At 41.7% G+C, this 25,116-nt stretch overlaps 1 protein-coding gene across 7 annotated transcripts in view; it reads right to left on the bottom strand.

Moving 5' to 3' along the window:
• ANK3 (ankyrin 3) overlaps window positions 1–23,371 on the bottom strand; it is a 192,516-nt gene extending 169,145 nt beyond the window's left edge. For 2 of the 7 annotated variants that reach the window (XM_059851135.1, XM_059851140.1), the window contains exon 1: window positions 23,035–23,334. In XM_059851135.1, the coding sequence (XP_059707118.1) occupies window positions 23,035–23,148 (114 nt within the window). In that variant the 5' untranslated portion in view covers window positions 23,149–23,334. Of the gene's footprint in view, window positions 1–23,034 lie in introns of all 7 variants that reach the window. The other 5 variants (XM_059851139.1, XM_059851138.1, XM_059851137.1 and 2 more) reach the window with 5 other exon arrangements.
• Window positions 23,372–25,116: the final 1,745 nt, after the last annotated feature.

Here is a 25,116-nt window from a genome sequence, read left to right as displayed (position 1 = left end):
GAAAAAAAAAATAAAAAAGAAACTATGCAAGACAGGAGGAATGAGAATAGGCAGAAGGAAGAGAGTATCAAATAGTCCCCATACTGGGACAAGTTTTGGATGAAAGAAACCAAAAGAAATCTAGATAAAGTAACATCTTGTCACTGAGGTCAAAAATCCTCAATATGAGTGTAAAGCAGGTGTTTCTCCCCATTTATTACTACTTAGTTTTGAAATCAGGAATAATTGCACACTTACATTTGCAAAACAGCAAAAATCAGCAAGGGTTCCATTATATCCCAGAGCTTTTTTTTTTTTTTCTTTTATTTTTACCCTCCCCAGAATTTCAGGGGGAGCTGTAACTTGTTGGTGCCTGCCAGGTGAGCTAAGGCCCAGCACCAGCCCAGGAGAGCAGGTGTAGTAAGGGCACACGGGAATTGTGCCTGGCTCCACTACAAACCTTGGTTTATTCATGCAGGTTACAGAAAATCTCCAGGCATAGACAGATCCAATTTCACTTTTCAACTACTCTAAAATATCTCTCTAACTTTTAGTCAAACTCAGCACAGTAAGAATAACCAGCTAAGAATCCTTTGCCAGGATTTCTTATTTTTCTTCAAATAAATTAAGACATTGCTGCACTAAATGGTTTCAGATACAAACCTCCAAGAGCAGGACCTGCAGGATATTCTACAAGGCCATTACTTTGGAAGACAGCTAACTATTTGAGAGATGTGAAGGGTTGTTTCTAACACGACAAATCTGAGGAAGGAATGCTGTGGAGCACCTCAGAAATCAAATGAAAATTAGGAAGAGGAGGCAGCATCTTTTCTTTTTGCCTTGCAGTCCAGTATTTTCAGTAACTAGTAAATAAATTCCCAGATGCACTAATGGCTGCCATCCAGGAAATGCATCTGCTGTATTTATGAGATCTGCAGTTAATAAATAATTGCCAAATATAGAATTATTCACTTCAGTGCTATCAGGGGTTGTTTTATAAGAAGAGAGAACATACCGGAATCACACTTATGAGGTAAATCAATCAGATTGATCTAGAATTCACATGTGTGGGTGCAAAAGCTCAGCTTTTGTGGAAAAAGACCATTTACAATTTTTGCATGTACTGGTAACTGAAGCTTTCTGAGCCTGCCATGCTGCCACTGGTACCCCTCGTGTAGCTGGGTCTGTGTGGGTACTCTTTAGTCCCTCGGGATGTGAAAAACCTAACTGCATTTTGTTTCTAACTGCATTTTTGATTTCTTACACCCATGTGCTGTATAACAAAGGAGCCATTTCCAGGCTGTACGTGCCAAACACCACACAGCCTCTTTATGGCTCCAGACAGAAGGCTAAGGCTCCATCAGCCCCTGACAACCTGAATTCAGAACCATCCACTGAGGAAAGTGCAAAAAACCCCACTGGATGATACCTGAACTGATCCAGGAATGCAAAGGTAAAGTTGGTTGTATGAAGCCCCCATATTTAAATACGAAAGAAATTTTCCCAGTTATGATCAACTTTTATAAGCACTAAAAAAGATAATGCTGAACAAAACCCACAAAGAATGTACATCTGTACAAGAACGACGGCTAAGAAAAAAGGATGTAAATGTTTCTTAACTGAGTACTCTGTCCCTGATTTCTACTTCTGAACTGAGTTCATGTCAACACTTACAGTAAGCTGGCAATTGCAGAGTGAGCAGTCCTCTGCCAATAAACCTATCTTCACCTTTGGTTCTGACAGGTTGGACCTGAATAAACTCTACTGTGAAGGACATCTCCATTCTTTGGGTGCTCCTAGCATGGCTCTTCACCTTAACTCCACCATTATTTTAGAAACACAGAGTCTGCCCAGATAAAAGTCCACAGAGATGTAGCCTAAAATACAGACAGAAAGCTTGAGTAAAGGCTTCATGTGGAGACAAATTAAGCTCTGGACACACAGGCAGCAATAGATGCAGTCCCAATTCATTTTTTTACTAAAGGGTTGGCTGGGAAAAGAGCTGCAACAAGTTCCCACACACATGTGGGGAGCTGACTCTTTTCAGAGGGCTGAGTATTTCCAAATGTCTTCATCAGCCTGGACACCACAACGCGACATCCACAGGAGCTCCCAGCTGTGTCTGGCCTGTGAGCCACAGGTCTCTGGTCCCTTGCACAGTACTAGGAAAAAGCAGAGCTCCTCAGCTCCCAGGCACTGGGATACAGAGGAACATTTAAACCCAGAGGCCAACAGGGGTCAGCCCTGCCCAGCACAGAGGCTGCGACACGCCACTGCCATCTCCGCTGCCCCTCCTGTGACAAGGGCAAAAGCCACAGTTCCAAAGCACACAAGGCTTGAATAATTACTGCTACAGAATATCTTCATCCATGAAAAAGCAATGAAACGTCTGGCAGCAGGAACCTTCCAAAGGAAGCTTCTCAGCACCCTGACATTAGCCCAAATGAATCTCAGTTCTGGAATTTCATATGTGAAAGAAGCACAGAAGAGATCTGATAGGCTCAGCTCCCTCCTCCTGTGCCCACAGACTTTCAGAAACAGACAAAGCTCTGTTCAGAGGACACATCTAGTGGCTCCAGCACCCCCTGGACATGGGAGCTGTAGTGCCTGCTGGCCACCCAGGGATGGTCCTCCCAACAAAGGTTTGGTGTGAACAGTGCAAGTTGCACCTCCACCAGCTGTAAGCCACCATTTCACGAAAAGAAGGGAATCCTTCTTGGATAATATCATCCTCAGTCATCTTGGAAAGCATAAATGATGCACAGACACACCATACAAGGACTCTGTGCGGGCACAGAAATATGAAGGAGAGGCTCAGCCACTAAAGCTAACATTGCAACCAGCTGAATGCACAAGCAGCCAAGAAGTGGCAGTGCTTGGCCTGAATGCCCCCTTTGCTTAGCTGATGTCAGTGATGAAATGGGGCGAGTGTTCAGGCCCAGCAGTGTGCCTCAAACAGGCACGCACAGCTCCCTGACTGCAGCAGGAGCTGCACGGGCAAGCTGGAGAGGAGAGAGGAGCCCTTTGTGTCCCACCAAACACTGCAGCATCCACCAGATGATCTACTTTTTAGTCACACTTTATCTCATGATCAGCTGGGCTGGAATACTGAATGCATTGTCAATTGTTTAATGATGGACAAATAAAGCTCTGCAGGCTGCAGTTGATGTTTACTGAGGTGTTGATGAGCTATTCATTTCATCAGGGCAGGAATCACCGCAGAAGAAATGCTGGGAAATTTAATCTAGTGCTGAAAAATATTAAATACTCTTTCTGTGTGATGGTGGCCGTGCCATTTCATTGGCATTCTGCAGTAACTATAGAGGGTAGGCAATGACTTCAGTGTGTGCACACACACATACATGTAAACTCAGACAAATTAGAATGGACCTTTGTGCATGAAAAACATTTACCATTTCAAAAAAGCTGGCTAATGCTAACCCTCAAAAGGAGTATAAGTATTATGGTTTGCCTCAGACTTACTATGCTTATTGAGACATTGAAAACTGAATATTGCACTAACATAAAGGAGAAAAGTTCTACTAATTTAGTTTAAAAAAACCCCAAGCTGAACAACCAAAAAATGAACAGCCACAACACTGGCAATGTGCTGAATTCCACGAGTTCTGCAGCCAAAGTGGTCTCCCAAGACATGCTACATGTTCTTACTTTCTGCTCAGTCTCCTGAGAAGCCACAGGCAACAAATAACATGTTATCTGTGCAATGCACATCAGGCAACAATTCAAAATTCTCCTCTTTCATTCTAAAATGAATAAACCAACAAAGAAACCAAAGCAAAAAAACTCAGAAATCATTCTTTTGTCTAATTACTGTGAAGACCTGGGGCCAGATCAGGAGCAGAACAGAAAGGTTTCTAGATTAATTTGCTGCTTTCATTTTCAGTTTCTGTAGTCTTTAGGAGTTTATATTTGCTCACCCACAGGAATGTGTCTGCTTTTACTGCTATGCTATATATACACTCAAAAGCTTCCATTTGAAGGGTGCTTTCTTATGATACTGCAAGAAAACCCCACCTACACAATTTTCTTCTTTGAGGAACCCTGGAATCACTTGTTCCCTTGGAGAAATGTTAGCGTGCATTATCAAAAGAGGATGCAACTGAAATTAAATGTATTGATTCTTTTTCATACACAGACTTCTGTCTGCAAGCAGCTAACATACTTTGTCTATAAGCAAAACATATGCATGCAAAGAAATCATTCCAATTGATTCTAAATAATGACAAGAAATCTTTGTGTTCAGCTATGCTGATTCTTCCTGCCCATGTGTACGCATGCTGCTAGGTTTAAATGGAGAGCTCTTAACTCCTCCTCCTTGAAACATTAAGTGGGATAAACCTGCTCACTAGGGTCTGCTTCTTTGAGGTTTGACACATGGAAATATTTACTTGGAACTATTTATTTCTGAACCAAAAGAGGTGAGAGATTAACCATTAACAGAGCCGAATCTTGTAGCACTCCTTTCAAAACAACAGGTCAACACACACTTAAAGCACAGCATAAAAACAAATTAAGCCTAAACTCTCCTCTTCTTTACTAAAAATTACCTGAGCTAGGGGAATTTTTAAACCACTGCTCATGATTGTTTCTTTTCTTGTACCACTGTTAAGAAGCGTCAGGCCCTCCCTCTTCAAATCTCTGCTCATGTTTAAACATCATTAAAGGGTAATAGCATTAGTCTACCTGTCAATTTGCCACAGCAGAACATTTTCTGGCACTCAGAAAGCCATTCCTAGGGGACTTGTTCAGCATATGGCCAACTCTTACATGGAAAGGTAGCCAACATATGTTCAGTGTGATGGAGGAAAGGAAGAGGAAAGTGGAAAGTATTGGTAAAAGTCAGCCTCTGGTAGCATTCACTTTGTTTTCCATGAAACATTAAGTCCATTAAGTCCTAAGATTCTGTGCCTGTCTTCAGCCCTGCTGCACTTGTCAGTAATGCTGGGAGAGGTTACATCTACAGAGCCTGCAGCTTTCTCTGGAGATCAGACCTCCTGATTAGTCAGCACGCCCCATCCAGCCAGGGAATGGGCAGATCACACCTGCCTTTGCTCCCTCCCAGGCATTCCATTTGTACCTTAGGGCACACATTTGGATGTTACTGATGCTGTGACTCATTATCTGTGTGCAGCAAAAGCTTCACCAACCAGCTCTTCTTCAGTTTCTTCTTGAGAGGAAATTAAAATATTTTAATGCTAAAGCTCAGAGACTTGACAGCAACATGACTTTTAGGGTCAGATTTTGAAACTCGCAGTTCTCTTTCACAATTACTTTTGGGGCCAAAATTGCAATCAAGTTTGTGGAAACAAAGATGACTGAGCTTTAAAGTTCTGATGCCTGCATGATCCACCACAGAAAGAAGAGAACAGTAGTGAGCTCTAAAGCTAAAAGCAAATCACTGCCAAGCCAAAAAGTTCTGGGACTCCAGAAACCAACCAGGATAAGCCTTCCACGCCTGAGTGTTAAACTCTCAAATCTCACTGCCTTGGAACTCCCTGATACTGTGAGATGGGAGAACAAAATCTCACTGTCACTCCTACTGAAGGTAAAAAAAAAATCCTTTCTAATGGCAACTTTTGACATCGACAGCCACTGTCAGAAACTGTAAATCTGCTCAAGGCAGGGCAGCCAACAGTCAAGCAGCTCTAAAACTGAGCAGGTGGGAGGGGATATTCCAGGCCCAGGGAGATGCTCTTCTCCAGTCTGGAAAGCTGAAAGAGCCAAGAAGGACAAAGCCTGCTACCTCCTGTACGTATACTCTTGCTCTCCCCTGGACCTCAACATCAAACATGTTACACTTCTTCCCTCCCACTTGAACACAGTGAGCCAGGCACCCCTACAGCTCTCTGCAGCTGATCTGCAGTGCTCCCTTGGTAATGTCCAGCTGGGGACTGTGCTCTGTGACCTTCAAACACTCCCCTAAGGGTGCTGGGGCCAATTTACACTCATTGCCAGTCTTTGGTCGAAGGCACTGCATCTACAGAACTGAAGTGCTTTTGAGTGCTTGCACAAAGTGCACACAGATTTCACACCCCCCACATTCACCTTTGCAAAGGAGAGAGAGAGAGACCAAAGCCTGCAGTACAACAGTCAATGTCATGAACATGAATGGCCTCAGAATTCCGAGGATTTCGCTAAAAGCTCTCCAGACCAGTTATTTACTGTTTGGCAGGTAGCCCTTATCAGCACAGAATGCTACTGGTGGAGAACACTCAATAAGCATGCTAGGCATATGAAAAGTACCATTTGAACACATCTTTGTTTAATTCAAACTAACCATTCCTCCACTTACAGTGCTGGACCTGACTGACATGTTCCTACTTCAGAAACAACTCTTTATAACTTGAAAACAAATTATTCTGATAAAATGGTCTCTGACTAAAGAACTCTTCTTTAAGTTACTGTCTAAGCATCCCTCAAGTATACATATTTTGAGAAGCACAAATACACACAGAGTACATGTGTAAAATTCCTCTCCTTATGTAATGGAAATTTTTCAAGCCTGCTTCCTGCAAATGAAATTTCCTAGTTTTAAATGCATTGCCCTTGAGGGTATCGAGTGCTGTGATGGAATAATGAAGGGTTTCAGCTGTTACAATGAGGGTCAGTATACAGTGGGCCACTTCTTTTGTCTCACTTTTCAGGATGATCAGAGCAGTGAGGCGATAAGAGGGAAGCCAGTGCCTTTGTGTGATGCAAAATCATCAAGCTGTGCATCCAGTCATTGCCTGGTGCTGCACTGCAGCTCCTGAAACAAATCCTCGCCTGTCCCCAATGACATTAGGAAAGCCCTGGGCCTGCTTCTATTTTAAAATGCCAGAAGCACCTTCTCTTTAAGGTTAAAAATACTCACAATCACAGTATCTGACATTATGGTTTTGAAAGCATCCTAGTTTATAATGGTATTCACTTATTAAACACCTCCACGTGGAAGTTAAATAAAGCGAAAGGGAAGAAGTGTAAATAGCATGCATGGAGCCCACTGTGAATTCAGATGGAGTTGATACAGTTCACCTGACTCTTGTCTGACTTAATGAAGACAGTAAATTGCACAGTGCAGTTACTGCATTCCACGCTGCACTCACCACTATGCAGCTGCAGCTACCGGGGGCAGATTTTGCCTTTCTTCCAGCTTTGCAATGCTCTGATTTATCACATGTGGGATATTGGTGAATGGTCTCCAGGTTATAGGGGGAAGTCAATAACTTAAGCATATTAGACAAATGGATATGAGGAAAACACATTGTTTTCCTCTCCTAGCCTACCCTCCCCACACATAGTAAGTTGAAGATTAGATTAATTATTTGTCTGGTTGCCATGAAAACTAAGAGATGTAGCCTTACCTCAGAGGAAATGATGTTACACTCACACAATGAATAAGAAATGAGAGTTGTGTGGTCCTATCTCAGCAACACAAAGCAGAGTCAAAAAAGAGTCTTTCTAAAACCCAGGCATGTGTGGATTCTAATCAGCTCTGTTTATAACGTATGATCATAGTTAATTGTTCATTAATTCCACCATGTCATTTGTTCAGAGATTATACCCTCCACATAATGAATGTTTTGGGGTACACTCCAGCAGAGAAAATTAAAATAGATAATAGCTGTGATTTTAAACAGTCTTCTTCGCCATCTTAAGTTTGATTCCATTGACCTCAATCAGTTTCTAAAAGGTTTCAAAACACAAAAAAAATTTGTCTATTATCTTGAAAAAAGGGAAACACACAAATGTAAATCAACCTGCCTACTGAATTGATGTGTTTTTCTCCAGCCCTTGGCCTCTCCTTGACATCCACCTCTGTACAAAGCCTTCCCCCTCAGGGGCTGGGAAGGAGAAGGACCTTGAACCTCCAGATGCATAATTCACCCCAGTTCAGCAGCCAGCCCAGATTTTAGTGACTTGTAATTAGTGAGTGCTGAATGGAACAGTGGCTGGAAGAGCACCCAGGGTGAAATGCCTGTATTAATGATAATGGAGATGTTCATGGTTCACCCCTGGATTTGGGAAAACACTTTAGAAAATTAATTTGCTTTACAAGATGAGCTCTACTTGTGCAATGTCACCAAGAAGCCATTCTTCTAAATATCATTGATATTTAACCATTTTACTGCTTATTTGAATCTCCAGAACAGATGTGACAAGAATGACAGCACATGCTTAATGCAATCACCTTGGGCTCAGTTTTCATTTCACTTGCAGACTTAGGGTAAGTCGATCCTTAATACTTTGCACAAGACTGATTTTGCTATCAGGTCATGATGTATTTGAAGGGCTGTCACAAAGAGAGCAGCAGTGAGTGATTGAAAAGGCTCCCTTTGCTCACAGCAAAAAAAAAAAAAAAAAAAATCTGGGAAAAAAACCCCACCAGATTACACAGGAATTATTTCAGCAATCCCTCTCTGAATTTAAATGACATGTTGTAATCAAAATTTTCAGCTTCCAAAAACACTTGCAAAGAAAATTCAAAACACAAAAAAACTAACAAACAAACAAACAAAAAATCCTTTGGTTCAACAAGCCAAAACAAAGCTTTCAAGTGATGGAACTTTTAATTTTCAAAACTTAATCAGCATTTTATGAGTTTAGTTTGGTGTTTGTTTCTTCATACTTTTCCAGAATCTTGTTATTGACTTAAACGCTTTGTTGAGCATATTAAACTCTTTATTTTTCAAATTATGAATCTCTTAGCTGAAAAAATTGGCCTGAACTAGCTGCTAGGCATTGGCCAGTATCTTCCAGATTCACAGCTGTTTGTGGCATACAAACTAACTACTAAACTACTACTAACTACATACATAACTACCCAAAGGAGAATTTATATGCTTTACACTTTACAAATAGGATTAATACCTCTGTAACACTATCCATATAATGAGTTATTAGCTGCTTAATAAACATGATTAAATCAATAATAAGAATGAAATTTTCAACTGTAACTTAGTGCTAGGTGGCTTTCCATGCCACATGTAATGGACTTATGGCACTGCTCTTGTCTTCAGGGTTTTCTCACAGTGTTTGACCACCGATGTACAAATATTGGCAACACTGGTTTTCCAGAAGTGTCTATGAAGAAAAGAACGTCTTTGAAATACCAAGTTGTTGAATTTATCAGATTTCCATCTACTAGTCAAGGAAAAAGACATCAGCTCCAGCTCTTGGTTGTTCACACACATCCTTAAAGCTGGGATCACCCAGAGCATTTCAGGATGGACCTTTGCTCCTGAAAACTCCCTCTTCTGCTAAGGTAATCAAACATCACTCCAGACTGGTCCCAGCTTTAAGCACACAGTGCTCTGCACTCACCCCAATTACCAATAGGCTTGAGTGCAGGCTTAGGAACTTGGCAGGATTAGTGCCAGAATATTTGGTACTTTTGACTAACCAGACCCATGACATTAAAAGCAAAGACAGAATGCACTTTGCTTAGTCATTTGAGAGCTCTGAGAAACAACAGTGCACCTTTCCACCAGCTGCTTTTCTGTCTGAAAGTAGAAGAAAAACCTAAATATTTCAAAACCCGAAGCTGCCCAAAGCTTTTCTTTGCTATCAACTAAACACATAAAGCTGATCAACTTACCTAGCTGTTTACTGAAACCCAAAAGCTGTGCCTAGCACACAGAATCGTTTTTCTCCCACACATTTCAACTGCAATAGCACACACATCTTCAGCAGCTAGAGGGTTTTAGAAGAAAAGATAAGTTTTCCTTGCTCTAATGCAAGGCTTTCTAGAGGGAAAGATTTAAGTCCTTCCTTTCTGATGAGAATTCCCCTCATTTTGCAGGCTGTACTGCCAGTGGTGGACTCCCATGTGCACTCCCACTGCCTTTGCCAGCATCACTCAGGAAAGGCAACAATACCCTGGCTCATGGCTCTAAGGTTTTTGAAAATTCCAAGTAACCAGACTAAGGAGACCTGCAGCATCTTTTAAAGTGAAGCCCTGATGTTTTTAATATAATCAGAAGTGAAGAAAATCTTTCTCTAATATATCAGCAGTACATGAACAGTTTAAGGCAGAAGGAGCAGGCTTGCTCCCCTGACTGCACTGTTTGTATCTAGTACCAGCAGAGAGTCTCCCAGAAAACAGCTCATCCTTTTCTCACCACAGAGGGAAGTTCAAAATCCTACATAATTGTTATTTGTCAGCTACTAAACATTCTGGGTGTGCCACTTCCAACACGTGCATCTTGTCATCCTGAGGCTGCTTAATACAAACCCCCAGAGTTACCTCTGACCTTGTCCTCTCCTGCCACCACCCTTCCCCTGAGCAGCCACCAAAGTCTCTTCCCCAAACAGCAGGATGTACTCAAAATAAGGTCACTACATGTGAAACCTAAATTTTACTGCTAGAAAATGCTCCCTAAAGCTATGCAGCTCTAATCTGTAATTGTCAAATATAAGAGCTACAGACAATGGCATTTATTGACTTGCAGTAGATGGCTACCTACAAATAAAGCTGTTTCCTGGCAGCCCTTGTGTTAATAAGGCTTCATATATTCAATTTATGTTTGCATAAACAAAACTATCCGAGGCACAGGACTGAATAGTCATCTGAACAATAAATGCACAAAATAACTGATATTAACAAAATCAACTACCACTACAAAGCACACATGTTTATCAAGAAAAGCTATTTTGAATAACTAAAACAGACAAAACTGAATGAACAGGGGGACCCAATGTATTGTAAAGTTCCAGTCAGAAGCCTCCAGAAGCTCTAGCAGGGACTTTGCTGGCTAGCTTTGCCCGATCTCCTCCTGCTTCCCCCCCTTCAAGTTTTACTTTTCCTTTTTGTGTATTTCTTCAATCTTAAGATATTATTAAGTTTGAAAATGAATATAATCTGTGACTTAATTTTCCTTTTTGGGACGTGACCTTTGCTCCTTTCTGAAACAACTCATTTGGACAACTATTTTCTAGGAAAGGCACAAAGAGCATGTCTTACAAAAACTAGGACAGAGATTTTGACTTGTCAAGAAAATGTGAGAAAATTTTACTGCAAATGAAAAAGAAACACACAAAGACATTAAGCTGAATTTCATTTTTGCCTTTAAACTTTAAGAATTAAAAAGAATATATTTTGGTTAGCAGACTACAATTTTAGGGAACAATTGCTATTTTGTGGGCGTACATTAATTGTTCAACACTGTACCAGAAATACCTTAAACCTGACAAGCCCTGATTAATTTGTGGTTAACTCTTTGTATGTGGACCTTGACAAAGCACTATACTCTATACCCCTGTATAAATTCATGCAACCAGGTAACAGATATTATCTTTTCAAGGACTTAATCCGATGCAACTGCTTGGATGTCACCCAAACAATTAAATTTCTCACCCTGCTATACACAGCTAGAGGGTTTTTGTCATTTTGCCCACCTTAAGGCCTGACTCCCTCCCCCAGCCAAGGCAGCAGCTCTGCCTGGGCAGGAGGGGTCCACAAGCACCACTGCAGTCCCCCTGCAGCCATGCACTGACAGCAGCAGCCCTGCAGGCAGCTCCCAGCCTGCTCACGTGCAGTACAGAGGATGCTCTCATGGAAGAGAGATGTCCCCTTGGCCACCTTTCCAGGCAAGGATCATCCCAGCTGCCCAGAGAGCCTGCTGGCACTGTCCTGAGAGGAGCTGCAGCCCTGCCTGAACTCAGCAGGGCTGGCAGCCCAGGCCCCAGCAGAGGATGAATTTTTGCTGACTTTGTCCTTCCTGTTCTGCTTCCTTCTCTCCCAGGTTTCACCTACTCACTTGGCATTGGGAAAACATTTTGAGTTAATAAGGAGCTCCTCAGAATGAGAAGTTCATCCTCCAGCACCTAGTTACAACCAAAATAAACCCAAACTTCTGGGTCAGCTGCCTCAATCATTCCTTCCCTCTCTGCCATTGCTGCTCCTATCCAAACGCTGCTCCCATTTCAACATCAAGGCTCTTACTAATCCCTTCATTCCTTTTTTCTCATCTTCCCTCAAATTGACAAGTTTAAAAAGTGCACCAGCCTTGTTTGCTCATTTGCATTTGGTAGTAAACAAGGAGAAAGGGGCAGCTTTGCTGCTGGGAACAAGGGCTACAACTCTGAACAGCTTCCCCACGGATCTTGTTTGGTCACAGCATCTCTTGGCTTTCCAACCCAAGGCAGATTGTGCATGTGGCCTTTCAAGCTGAATTTATTGCATATGTTCAGTGGTTCTGCTAATTGGACCTCTGACTTGACCACAATTCAGTGAGTTTAGCTTCAAGGATAACAAGCACAAAGGCCAACAAAAAGATACACACAACATTATAAAGTACACTAGATTTCGCTCTTTTCAATTAAGCTCATGCACGTCTAAATCCAGGATTTGGATAACTTTGCTGTATATTGGGTAGGACACAGAAAAATTCTAAAGAGCTTTACAAAATCTTCGTAAAAAATATGGGTTTCTATCTGCAACTTAACTAACATGATCAGTCCTTCCAAAACAGCCTTTAATCAAAGGCTTGGTATAATTAAAAAAAAAAATTCCAAAAACCAGTAAATTGGATATTTATACTGAATACCAGGAACCATAATTAGAACTGTTATCATGCATGCTTCCTCCCCACCACAAGCTTTTCAAAAACCACACAATTCTTCAAAAAATGTATTTCTCCTCCAGAATTACGGTAAGACACCAGCAAAACTGTTCCTGATAGCTGTGGACACAGCCAACAGGTCACACACCAGGACAGCACTCAGCTGCTCAAAGGTCATTAAAAAACTCCAAACCCTGCACAGGGTTTTGCATTTTGTAGCCATGAACCTTACACAAGACATACAAAATATATTCTATATCAAGAACAGAAAAACAGCCAGTGCCTGACATTTGAAAAGAGATCCTTAAAATGCACAAAAACATGAAGATGTTTTATGGACGAAAACCCCAGCAATTAAATAAACTGTTTAAGATGAAACTGGAAGAGTCAGTGGTGAACCCCCACTCTTTGTTTGTTGCTTGGATGACTTGAAGATGGCATACTTTTCCTCTTTTATGTGGGCAGTGTGTGCTGAGTGTGCAAAACATTTATTAAGCCTTCTTTGGGCATAAACAGACAGTCTGATAGTACAAAAAAAAGGTAGAAAGATATCAGATAGGAACATCAAAAAACATATACTTTCCCATAACTGTTAAAAAGCGTTGGCTGCTCCTCAGGCTGCCCTACTTAGAAACTTTGATTGTGCACCCACTGTCATGAGACATGTTTTCCTCTCAACATCTTTTTAATCTTTTCAGGCTGGTAGAAAAACAGCAGTCTTTAGTTATCAGAATTTTGATGTTTAACAGCTTCAAAGTGGTGGTGGTTTCATATTAAATCAAGTGGCAAGAAAAACTAGGACTGCAGGTATCCAGTGCCTTCACCAATTCTCCTTGAAGATGTTTTTTCTGCTTACATGGTAAAAATGTAATAGAGGAAACCTTTGCCACCCACTTCTCAGCAATATTTCACTATGCAATGTTTGAACTTTTCAGAGTTTTGTTTTGTAGAAGCCATCCATAGCCACCCTCCAGAACATACTGTCTGCAACTGCCTGGCCAAAAAAAAAAGGCCTGTTTTGAGAGAGACCTCCTCCTCAGCACTTTAGGAAAATGCTGCATTTACTCACTCATAGATTGAGCTTCTTTTCTGACTTGCTGCACCACGAGGTGCTTGGTGCACATCTCTCTCCCTGGGGAGATCTATCCCCTCGGGCACAGTGAGCACCCCGGTGTGGCTCATCCACCTGGGCTTCAGGGTCTAGCCAGCAGTCTATCTGTGAAAAATATCTGCATTCATTCCTCCTACAGTCTGGACATGAAAACACTGGCCTCAGCACCAGGGCTGATTGCCAGATTCATACAAATCCAAAGGGAGCAGGAGAACAGGGTACTGAGAGCACCCAGACTGCACCCTTCCCTCCTGGGCCAATGGTACATTCAGCTTTGGGATGGCTGCAAATGCTCACCATTAAGCCAGTGCCTAATGAAAGGGAAATGATTGCAATTTCAGAGATACCCCAGTAGGGTCCAGAAAGAGTGGTAATGCAATTATGGGAGAAACCAAAAAAGCTGTGTGGGAGAAAATAAAATTATTCAACCTATGAAGGAATTTCATCTAAAGCTCTGAATGCCTGTATTTTTAAGACACTCTGATTCAACACCAGAAAAGTGACTGCAGCTAACCACAGTCAGTGCCTCAGTTCCACCTCTGCCTTTTGTTAGTAAAATGCTCCATAAATTCATGTTGGGGAGCAGAAGGAACCCCTATGCAATGGACATTGCACAACTCTGCTTTTCTACAAGTTCCCAGAGAAGGCTGGGGAGCACGTGCTCAAGTTCACCCATCTGGAGAGAACAAAGGGAAGGACAACAGCCCAGCTAACTGTGAAAATCTTGTTTAACTAAAGGAAGTCAATGATGGAGTTATTCTGCATCCTGACATGTACAATTCACCAGAAAATGAAGCGATGTGCCGAACAGAAAGTGAGTTCCATAACTGTGTCTTCTAACAACAAGCAACAGGGCAGGTAAAAGTAGCATTTATTAGAGGGTACATGCATGATAGTGTCAGGTGGTTTCTATTTATTATACTGCCTTTCAGGAAAGCTCCTTAGAACAAGCAAACAAGGGTGCCCTAACTGAAAGGTTAGATATCAACAACCTCACTGACTTGTGAATTGTTCTGAGCTTTGTGAACTAAAAATGTTATGAAGAAATTGCTGGTGATACTTTAATTTGAAGAATTTTAAAGGAAAAGAGACAAGTTTTAAAAGACCATTAAACTTTTCGCTTTAACAGTTTGTTCTTTTCAAATTGTCCATTCATTAAAAACTGAATTTATAATTCCTTTAGGGATCAATGACAGCAATGGAACAGAATCACTGTAAATTATAGAAGTGAAGAAACAAAATATTCACACACAACCACAGCACTTCTGAAAACACTGTTAACAACTTTTTGGACAGCCTCTCCCTAAGGACCCAGCCTGGCCAACAGCTCTGGCACTGGGCTGAGCCAGGCTTTCCTGGAGCCACTGGAAAGGGAACTCTTCCTCTGGAATGAAACCCCCTGCAGCACCATGCCACCTCTCCCAGGGTAAGTGGTCCCTAACACAGAAGGAGACTCCCTGTGGGAAGCAGGGACACTCTGGAGGTGCCCAGCTCAGGGCAATGGATGCACTGGTGCAAAACACACAGGTGGGGAGTCCCAAGCAAGGCCCTGACCCCCAGCTCCTGCTCTGCACACACACAAACCCATTCCATATGTGCATTAAAGGTGTTTTGTGTGTGTAAATCCTGCACTTGTAGAGGGCAGCAGGACTGAGTAGAGCACAAGGATACCACACAAGCAGCTGTGTGCCAGAGCACCATCCCAGCTTGACAGGCCACATCATCATTAGGGCAGAGGGGTATTTGTGTTACAGCCTGTGGTTTCTCCTCACCATTAGGGAACCCTGCTAGTCCTTGGACTTGTACCAGTTACCAGCTGCCCACAGTCCACCAGAGTTCAAGGATCTGCTTTGAAAACACGATAATGCAAGAACAGCCTCTTCAGCAGCTCCAGGAAATCCTTTCCTGGCACTCAAAACTCAACTACCTGTCTCCTCCTCTGACTCTCCTCTCTTTCTCCAGCAGAGCCCAGGTACTTAAGAGCATCTTAGTTCAAGAGGCAGCAGCTTGGAGGGTTAGGGACAGGCCTGTAGGTCAGAGCTGAGCTGACAGGATTTCACAGAAAAACCATGTATACTTCACTGCTTTCAAAAATACAAACAATTGACATATTATACCTTTATCTCATCTATGCATTTGTACTTATAGGAGTATTACAAAGGAGTGTGGAATACATGAATGCAATTCATAGAATCACAGAACGGCTTGGGTTGGAAATATAATAAATATCAGCCAGTCCTAACCTCTCTGACACGGGCAGGGACACCTTCCACTAGACCAGGTGTCTCTTTCTTCACAAGGGAAGCAAGTGACAAGGTCACAGAGGGGTTTTTCCTTGGATTTTACATTACAAATTTAACAGGCACACCCAGGAGCCTAACTGGCTCCTGGTGGAGATGGGGTGACCACAGACATCAGCCTTAATGCCACTGGTGGAGATGTTGTTGAGGCAGCTCCAGCAGGCTCTGTGAAATGTCACATGGCACCCATGAATTAAATGGAGATCTTGGGTCTGGGTACCTTGCCATGATGGGGCAGTGGACTCCTTTTAGGGTACAGACCTTCATTTCCTGCTTGCACTCATCAGTGTGCTATCACAGGACAAGGATACACCTCTTTTACCAAGATGTAACTTCTTTCATAAAACCCCACTGATTTCAATTGGATAAATATGGACTAGGGTATCAGAAACATAAGTGAACCCTTCTGTCTTGTTCTTTTCTCTCTAATTCTGAATGATTTTTCAATTAAAAAATAAAAGATGCTGAAATGAATTCTCAAACTGAGATTTTAAATTGATAAATAAACTGTGATAGCACAGCATTTGGCTGGCCAATAAGGTGAAATCCAAAACTGTGAATAGAACACTGCTGAACAAACAAAATGTTGGGTAAATTACATAATTCAGGTTTTTAAAACAAAATCATATGAAGTTGTCTAAAGTTTTCAGAGGAAGGCAGCTGTAAACTAGATGGTGTCCTGTATCTTTCTGCAACTAAAAAAGCAAAACAAAGTTTTAGTTCTGGTACACAATACAAAGGGAACTGCTTTTGTAAGTCTCAGTGCAATAAATCCTATATGTGACAAATTCATATTACTAAATTGTCAGAGCTTTCAGCTTATTGGCAAAATTATGATTTATAAAAAAATAAAGTACATCCCAGAGTGAATTTTCTTTTCAATTAACAAGACAATCTTCTTATTTCAATCTAGTTTTCCTTTCCACATTAGTCTTCCTTGAATAAACACTAAAGAAAAATAATGCTGAATTTCCCTTCCAAGTTACTACAGAGTGATCTCTCTAAAAAAATAAAAGGAGAAGGTGACCTCTTCCATGGTGGTCAGTATTTATCCACCCTGTAGAGCACTGGCTAACCAAGCAGAACTCCACAAAAATACCACACCAGGCAACAGACACAAGAAAAAAAAATTTTTTTTTTTTTTTGCTAAGTGTTATAAGAGCCCAAAAATCCACCAGAGATACCAGAGGCTGACATGCAGAATGCCCAAAGCTGAAGCTGCAAGGCTGGAGAATGCTCAATACCCTGAAAATGAGGGCATTCCTTTAACTTGCCTCACACACACACACTATGTTATCCTCTGAAGGCACCTGGAGTTTTGGCTTTAAGATACAGGGGTATACCTGGGGTAGGTAACTGAAGTGAGGAACAACGTGCAGCAGCTGTGCCACCTCTGTTGAGCTCATCACCTGATGAGCACGTCCCAGTCTAACAGGAAGGGATCATTTTGCAGAGTGCTGAAAGGCCTCCAGAGCTTTCCAGCTGGACAGGGGCCCTGGAGCCCATCAAAGACTGAAGCCCTCTGCTCTGCCCTCACAAGGCAGCTCCATGCCAGTCCCACTCCTCAGCCACAAAATCCCTGATTCGACTCCAACAGTGCCCTGCACAACTTCTGAACAGCAGCAAATCCAGACTTTTACTGTCTGAACTTCAGGCAAATCCCTAGGCTTTGTCTGAGAAGTAATTTTTTCTTTTTAATACAATTTACAACTCACACTTTATTTTTTTTCTCTATTTCTCTCCTCTGTCCACGTATGCTCCATCACATCCACCAACAGCCTAGTTCTCAACCCATCTCCTCCCCCCAGCTCCCTGCTCCAGTCAAACTAGGTCTGAATGAGTGCAACACTCCATTTTAGCAGGTGCTCAGTCAGTTCCACTAGTTGACAAGAATTTTGGCTCACAGTAACAAATATTTAGTGAATGCCCAAAGGGAATAGCATCAAAGTATGCATCATTTATCCTGAAGCCATCAATTCAGGCAAATTAAGAGCTTGAAATTAGCAGAGTTTTGACTTTTGGCACAGGGTTGAATATTCATACACTCAATCATTCAAAATCATGTAAGAATTTTTTTTCTTCTTAAATCACTGTTCACTAACCATCTTTGAACTTCCTTTTGCTTTTCAGAGCATCCCATTTTCCCCTTCCCTCAACTCTCGATTAAAAAAAAATCCCAGAACATGAAGCCCACCCAAAAAACCAACACAGCCTGGGTTAAAAAACCAGAAGGATAAAAGACTGTGTGTTAACACCAACCAGGCAGTAGCAGCAGTATTGATTTACACTTCCTGAGAGTCCAGCTGTAAATCCAGTTGTGCAGCCACCTCCCTGTAACAGTGAAGCCTCCCATGGTTGGTCCTCCCTGCTCTTGCCCATCCCCTCCCACCACAAGCTGGAAGCATTTAGCACAACACAGGTTTTAACCCAAACTGACACTTGCACAGTGACTAATGGCCATCCCTTGTGACAGCACAATCCCGAGGCATCAGGAAGGTGAAACGGAAAAGGTAAATGTTCCAAACCCCACTAAATAAAAATGTAACAGCGCAAAATTTTTCCTGGGTTTATAAACAACAGAGTAACGCTGAGCAGTGCCCACTTCAAATGATGCTGTAGTGCTCCCCACACAATACAATGGAATAGTTTCATTCCTTTAGGGGTCATCTTCAAAGAAGGAATTGTTTTTCCAGCTGAATAGAAACACTCTTTAACCACCAAGCTCCATGCTGGTAAGAATTCAGCATTGTTGGTAGATATCCCATCCACCAGTGCCCCTAATCATGTATCAGAAATACCCTTCTATTTCATTTGATTTGCCTCTGACAGAGCATCGTGTCCAAAATCAAGGATGGGACTGAAATTTTTCTCACACTTAGAAAAGATCACTGACTTACCAATTTTTCTTTAAGACCCTTAATCTACACAATCTTTTCCCTTACCATAGGTCATGTTCCCAGATGTTAGAGCAACATCTGCCTGGTTTGTGCTTTAACACAAATGAGTGAAAGAACAATCACTTGTGCTCAACATATCTAGAGTCTACAACACTGAAGTTCAGCTGTTCAGAAGCCATGAAACAGATCTCTGATCAAGACTTGTTTAAAAAAATGAAATTACTTGATATAAAAAAGAATGGGGATTTTTACTTATTATCTGAGTTTAAAGCTTTACCTGGTAACTGGTAGAATTGTTTGCATATGAAAATTGCCATTTGTACTAAAACCTTCATATGGCTGAGATCTGTAAAACATTTGACAGCCCCAGGAGTGCTGAGGGGAAAGGAAAAAGTGGGAGTCCCCCAGTGGGATAGGATGATGCCCTCCCAGAGCCCCACTGTCCCTGGGAGGTGCTCCCAGCTCTGCAAGGCTGGGCAGCCCAAGTCATGCCTCACAGGCCCTTGGAGCTGGCAGCAGAGCCCAGCTCAGAAGATGCACAAGCTCCTCAAAGCAGCTGCAACACCTACAGGCTGATCATTCCTGACACAGCATTTCCAGTTATTTCCCTTAGGAAACTGCAAGGTAATTTTTGGGGCATACCTGAGAGTTTAGTAAAACCTTCAAACACCGTGAGCCTTATGATGAAATTAGCAGGATTTGTGACATTGACATGGATTCCTTTCCCTGCTGCCCACGAGTTTGCAGCAGCAGAGGCTGTGACAGCAACAGCCTTTAACATCTCAGGGACAGCAGCAGCCAGGCTTTGCATTATGGTCAAATTATTCTGTGTTCCCAAAGAACACAAGAGCTCCTGAGCACTACACATAAATGGAAATCACTTCAGTCCTACTAAATATTGTATAAAACATAAATCATTGACTGTGTGCCAAGACCTGTCCTTCTCTTCTGATAGGTACCCAACAGAGAACACAAAAAACCCTTCAGAGGTTTCACCTTTATTTTAGGAAAGGCGCTGACTAAGCAACCAATTTCTGTCCAGACATTATTATAGGATAAACCATTTCTAGTTTTCACAGACAAAACTACACATGACAGAGCTGCACTGGTAAGTATCAAGCAACCTATCCTACCAATCACTTATTTTGAAGAGTGGTTTGGCTTGTTCTGTGATAACGATTAAAGGCTCAGGTCTGCCCTTGGATGTACTCAAACTATTTTCAGTGCAGGACACTGCATAACCATCCTGAGGCAGAGCTGAGTGAAGCTGTAATATCAACTTGAACAGAATAAATGGAAACCTGTATAATGCAGATCCTTCACTTGCTGGCCCTATCCTTTTCTCTTGCCTGAGTTAAGCCAGGTAAGCTCTGAACCTTTCAGAACCTTCACAAAGGCCTGGAATGTCCTGAATGCAAGCAAACAGAAGGAGTGTGGTGGAGCCACAGGGCACAGAAGCACAGCCTCTCCACAGAGCTAAGAGGGGCAATTTGAAAATATCTCACCTTGAAATTAAATGGGATGGGACAAAACACAGGTTGTTGTCCTGTGTGTGTGTTTAAAAGGTCATTTCTCTCATCCAAGTCTTGAAGCAAGCCTTCACAGGAATGTTATTGCACTGTAAATTGCTTAACCAGTCAAAAGCAGTGAAATATTCCCCTCAGACTGCCATCCTCCAACTAAACAGGAACATAAATCAGCATGACTGTTGCTAGTATCACACAGTACTAAGACACTGGCTGATCCCACCAGCCTTACATTCTAACCATTGGTTGCCTTGGGCTCTTTGCTGTATAAATTATCCAGAAACATTAGCATTCTTTGTTGTTCCAAAGTGATTAGAAGACTCCAAAGGATATTTCTGCATGCTGCTTAAGCAAAGGGTAAGCTTTGTGCAGTATCATGTGATCAACAAAAAAAATCCCCGAGTACTGCCTGCTTGTGGGTGGTGCAGAGGAACAAGAAGTGACTCACTACTCATAGTGGAAAATTTGGGGGGAAAATGTTTTAAATAGCCAGGAAAGCACAAAATGGCAAACCAAATTATTGGACTTCCTACGCCCTATGCACTGGGTAACAAAACCATGTATTTGACATGAGAATGATGCCCAAATGTATGAGAGTTAGGTGAAGCAATTGCTGGGTTTTGTTCCATTCTCCTACTAGAGAGGGCCTCTACCTGTCTTGAATCTGCAGAGTCCCAAGGAAACTCAGAAAGAAACTGGAATAAGCTACCAAATTCCAAAGTGGGGGGAGAAGAAAAAAAAAAAGCAGTTGGTGGAGCAAAAACTCTCTATTTTCTCTCTTTCTTAAGATGCAGAAATGAAACACTGAGAGAAATCCATATATTTGAGATTAATAGGCAGATATTTATCCATGTGCCACTCTGGCTGCTGAGAGATTTCCTCTCTACAGCAGTGTTGTATAAACAATAAAGCATTTTTGTCCACAAAGCAATTGTCTCACCTCGCTGAATCAAGAGCCTCTCACTGCCATATCCCTTCTATACTGTTCTAATTCTGAGCTGTGAGGAAGCTCCCTTCCACAAAGACAGTGCATGGATCTGGTTGGGCATGCTATTGTTAAACTTGAGCACATCAAGAACAACGTGGGCTCGCTGCAGCATGAGTAGATTCAGCTGAGAGACTATACATTTTAGCTCACAAGCCATAGGTAAATATGGGCTGAGGGGACAGCTCCTACAATTAATTCCTTGCTGCTGTGGTTGTTTTCAGCTGGGGGGAAACCCACCCTGACAGCAACATTACAAACCTGCACATAACCTAAACAGCAGCCAAGAAAAATCACTATTTCAGGCTGCTTTCAAACAGCAGCACCTCAAAATTCACCTCAAAGAAAGAAACTTATCTTCATATTGCCCTTTATCCTGGAAGATGATTCAGAAGACCTATACATTGACACAGAAAAAATGCCTACAGTGTAGCTGGCTGCAGCAAATGTACTGCAGCATGTTAAGAGTCTCCTAACATGCTGGCTAGAACAGAAGGCAGTGGGTTTCTCAGTGCTTTTCATTAGGTATAGTACTGCCACAGCAGAGGGAAAAGAGAAAAGGGCAGGGAAATGCTGACTCTCACCCAAGCAAAAGATGCACATATGTTAGAGGAAATCTACATGTCATTTAGGAAGCACATGCACTGCTTCTCTGAGCACATGAAGATTAACCAATCCCCCCTTAGGGGGATTTCACAAAGGCACACAGAAATACTACATGGCCAGGTTTCTCTAAAGGCAGCTGGCTCCTTGATATGTTCTTGAAAAAATGATCATGAAATACAGCCAAAGACAAGAAATTGTGGCAGGGCCTTATTTCTATGGAGCAGAGTACAAGGTGTCATTTATAAGGACACATCCTCAGAGCTGCCAAAGTAGCTGGCCTCTTTATCTGTCATTATGCCACAAACCATAACTATTTTGCTTTATACCTTAGAGAGAAACAGTAAGCCTGGAATCACACAGAGGCTCCTGACCTGAACAATGAGCAATGCAGTGCCTACTGAATTTTTCAGATCCTAGTTTGCTGAAGGGTTTTCTGCAGCTAAGACAAATCTACAGCAGTGAAAAAAGGCTCTGTAATCTCAGCCACGTATTTTCCTAACAAAAGAAAGTTGTAGTAACAGACTGTTACAGCTCAATTCTGTTAAACAGTTCACCATTAAGAAAAAAGGGAGAAACACTGCAACACCTTATTTCTGTAACATTATCCCAAAAATGGATGTTTCAGAAGCCAAACATGTGACACAGTCCCAACACAAAGAAAAAAAAAAATCTGCCTCTACACACATCCCTTTTAAGTAACCTGCATGTAAGACTAAACTATTATGCTTTGCTTTGCTATTAAACCTATGAGAAAGCTCAGCATTAAACCCCACATGATGGTTACAAACTATTTTCAACTCACAGACAGTTTGCATATCACAGTAACATAAGTGGGAAATGAATGCACACCTTCTGCATCATCACTGCAATCAACTAATATCCAATTAAACATTCAATTGCTCTGCAAACCCCACAGCCATGGTTACAAATGATATTTTACAATGTTAACAAATTACTCCTACAGCTACCAAGTTACAGGCAAGAACAAGCTTTTAATACTTCAATTGCAAGGTAAGAAAATTAAAACAAAAGAATCCCTGTTCAGAATTTGGCACAGATCTAGATACCTTTTTCTTCCGATCCCGGGATCTTTTCCTGTGTTTTCTTTTTTTCTCAGTTTCTTCCTCAGCATTTATTTCTAAATCCCTGTTTTTCTTTAACTGTGATGCTGCGTGAGCCATAATGCATTAAAAATCCTTTACAACAATGCTCCCTTGTAAAAGGTGATTTCCTCGGGCACCTTAGCCAGCCCTTACAGCAAATGTTCCAGTGATTGGAAGGAGATCTGTGACCAGAGCCAGGAACACATTCAGGATTCAGAGATCTCGCAGAAGCTTGCAGTCACTACAAAAACACATAGTTGCAGATTTCTTCCTATACCTTCGTGCACCTGAGCCTTTGTAAAGCAGTGCAGCCATCGTAATGCATTTAACGTAATGAAAAAGACAGCTGGGACAGAGAGAGCTGTATTATGGCTGTATCCCCTGCCACCAGCTGGAAGTGTCTAAGTGACTCCACTGAAGGGGGAATGCTGAAAAGGAGCGCTTTCTATTAAAAAAAATTCCAGAACAATAACATATGCTGCATTGTTTTTTCTTCACCAATCTTCAAGCACGTTTTTAAAACCTACTAAAAAAATGCAGTGTTAGCGCTGTACGTCTCTCAGCTAGTTTTGTATAGTAAGCCATTTAACCTATAATGAAATGGAGCAGCTCCTACTTTAGGTTAACTGCTGATGGTGACAAAAAAAATAAAATAAAAATTTCTTTTTACCATGGAGACTCTGACTGCATTATGTAGAAAACAATGCATGCATTGCCATATCTTAACAGTGTGTCCTTTATACCGATTTTTCAATTCCAATACATTTTGTGACAGAGGATTACAGAAAGCCCTGTTGTATTTTTTCCTTTTTTTTTTTTTTAAACATACTTATTACAACACATCATACAGAGAGAAAGATGCAATCACACTGGTGTGTGAAAGAGGCATTTAATTCATGGGAGATTTTCTGGCACTGTTCATTTACGTGGTCAGAAAGGGAAATCGGCATTATTTCCATGTAGTTGGAAATGTACTTTTAGGCTTTTATGTCAAGGCTTGCTTCAATCATCCTACTATTTTTGCCACCTGAGTCCTCAATGACTGCAGCTTTTGAATATTCATTAGGGGAGGTAAAATAGCAGCAGTATTAAGGCCTGCAGGAGGATCTTTTACTAGGATGAAGACAGAGCAAGCATCTAGTAAATAAGGAACCATATTTTTTCTGCACAAATATGAACAATCAGCAGCTTGCCTCAAGACTGCTGCTTTTAACCTTTCCCAGTATTCCTAGCAGCATGCTTCACTGTAATGAAGATCAGCGTTTTAAGGGAGTCTGATTTCTTTCAGATAAAACCCAAAAGTCTCTCCAAGTAAAACCACTGTATTTGACATGGTACTAGCATTTCTTTCCAGAAAGAAAAAAACAGAATCTGCTGTAAAAATTAAGTTGAATTTAAATTTGAAGGAAAATTAGCCAAATCAGGCTGAATCTTCTGAGGGCAACATAAAATCCAGAGATGTCTCACATGTTTGTAAATATTCTTCCCCTGAACTTGAAAGACATTTTTTGAATTCTGGTTGCTGAGGCCCAGCAAGCAACATGCTTTAGCTTTCACATAACATGGCTAAAATAAAAATTATCTTTTAAGTCTCCAAAACAGAAACTCCTTTAAACACATCCTATGTTGTCCAAAGGGCAGCACACAGTCCACTGCTTGTCTCCTGTTCACAAGCTAACAAACCAGGTTTAAAAAGTTGTTGATTTTGGAGTGATTTTTAAAAAATGCTCAAGGATGGAGGCCACAGTTGTGTGACCTTAGGGGTTTTTCTTCCTGGTGCAGTAAAACCAGGCTTTCTGTGTGCATGCAAAGCTGCTGTAGCCATACACCACCATGTGACTCTCCACACTCCCCCTCCACGACTGAAAGGCTGCTGGAGCCTCACAGAAGGCTGCCTTTGGAAAGCTGTGGGAAGAGGAATGCTGCACTTGGGCAATGCCTAGTTTTGAACCAGAAGCAGTCAACTCCCACTTCTCTATGTTCTACAGAGACCTGAATAAACACATTCCTAAAGATGCCAAGAGTGCACCCCAAGGATGCCCGGAG

The sequence above is a fragment of the Haemorhous mexicanus genome, chromosome 7 (genome assembly GCF_027477595.1).
Source record: "Haemorhous mexicanus isolate bHaeMex1 chromosome 7, bHaeMex1.pri, whole genome shotgun sequence".
NCBI lineage: Eukaryota > Metazoa > Chordata > Aves > Passeriformes > Fringillidae > Haemorhous > Haemorhous mexicanus.
Note: the sequence above shows the minus strand (reverse complement) of the source record. Positions and strands in the feature narration are given on the sequence as shown.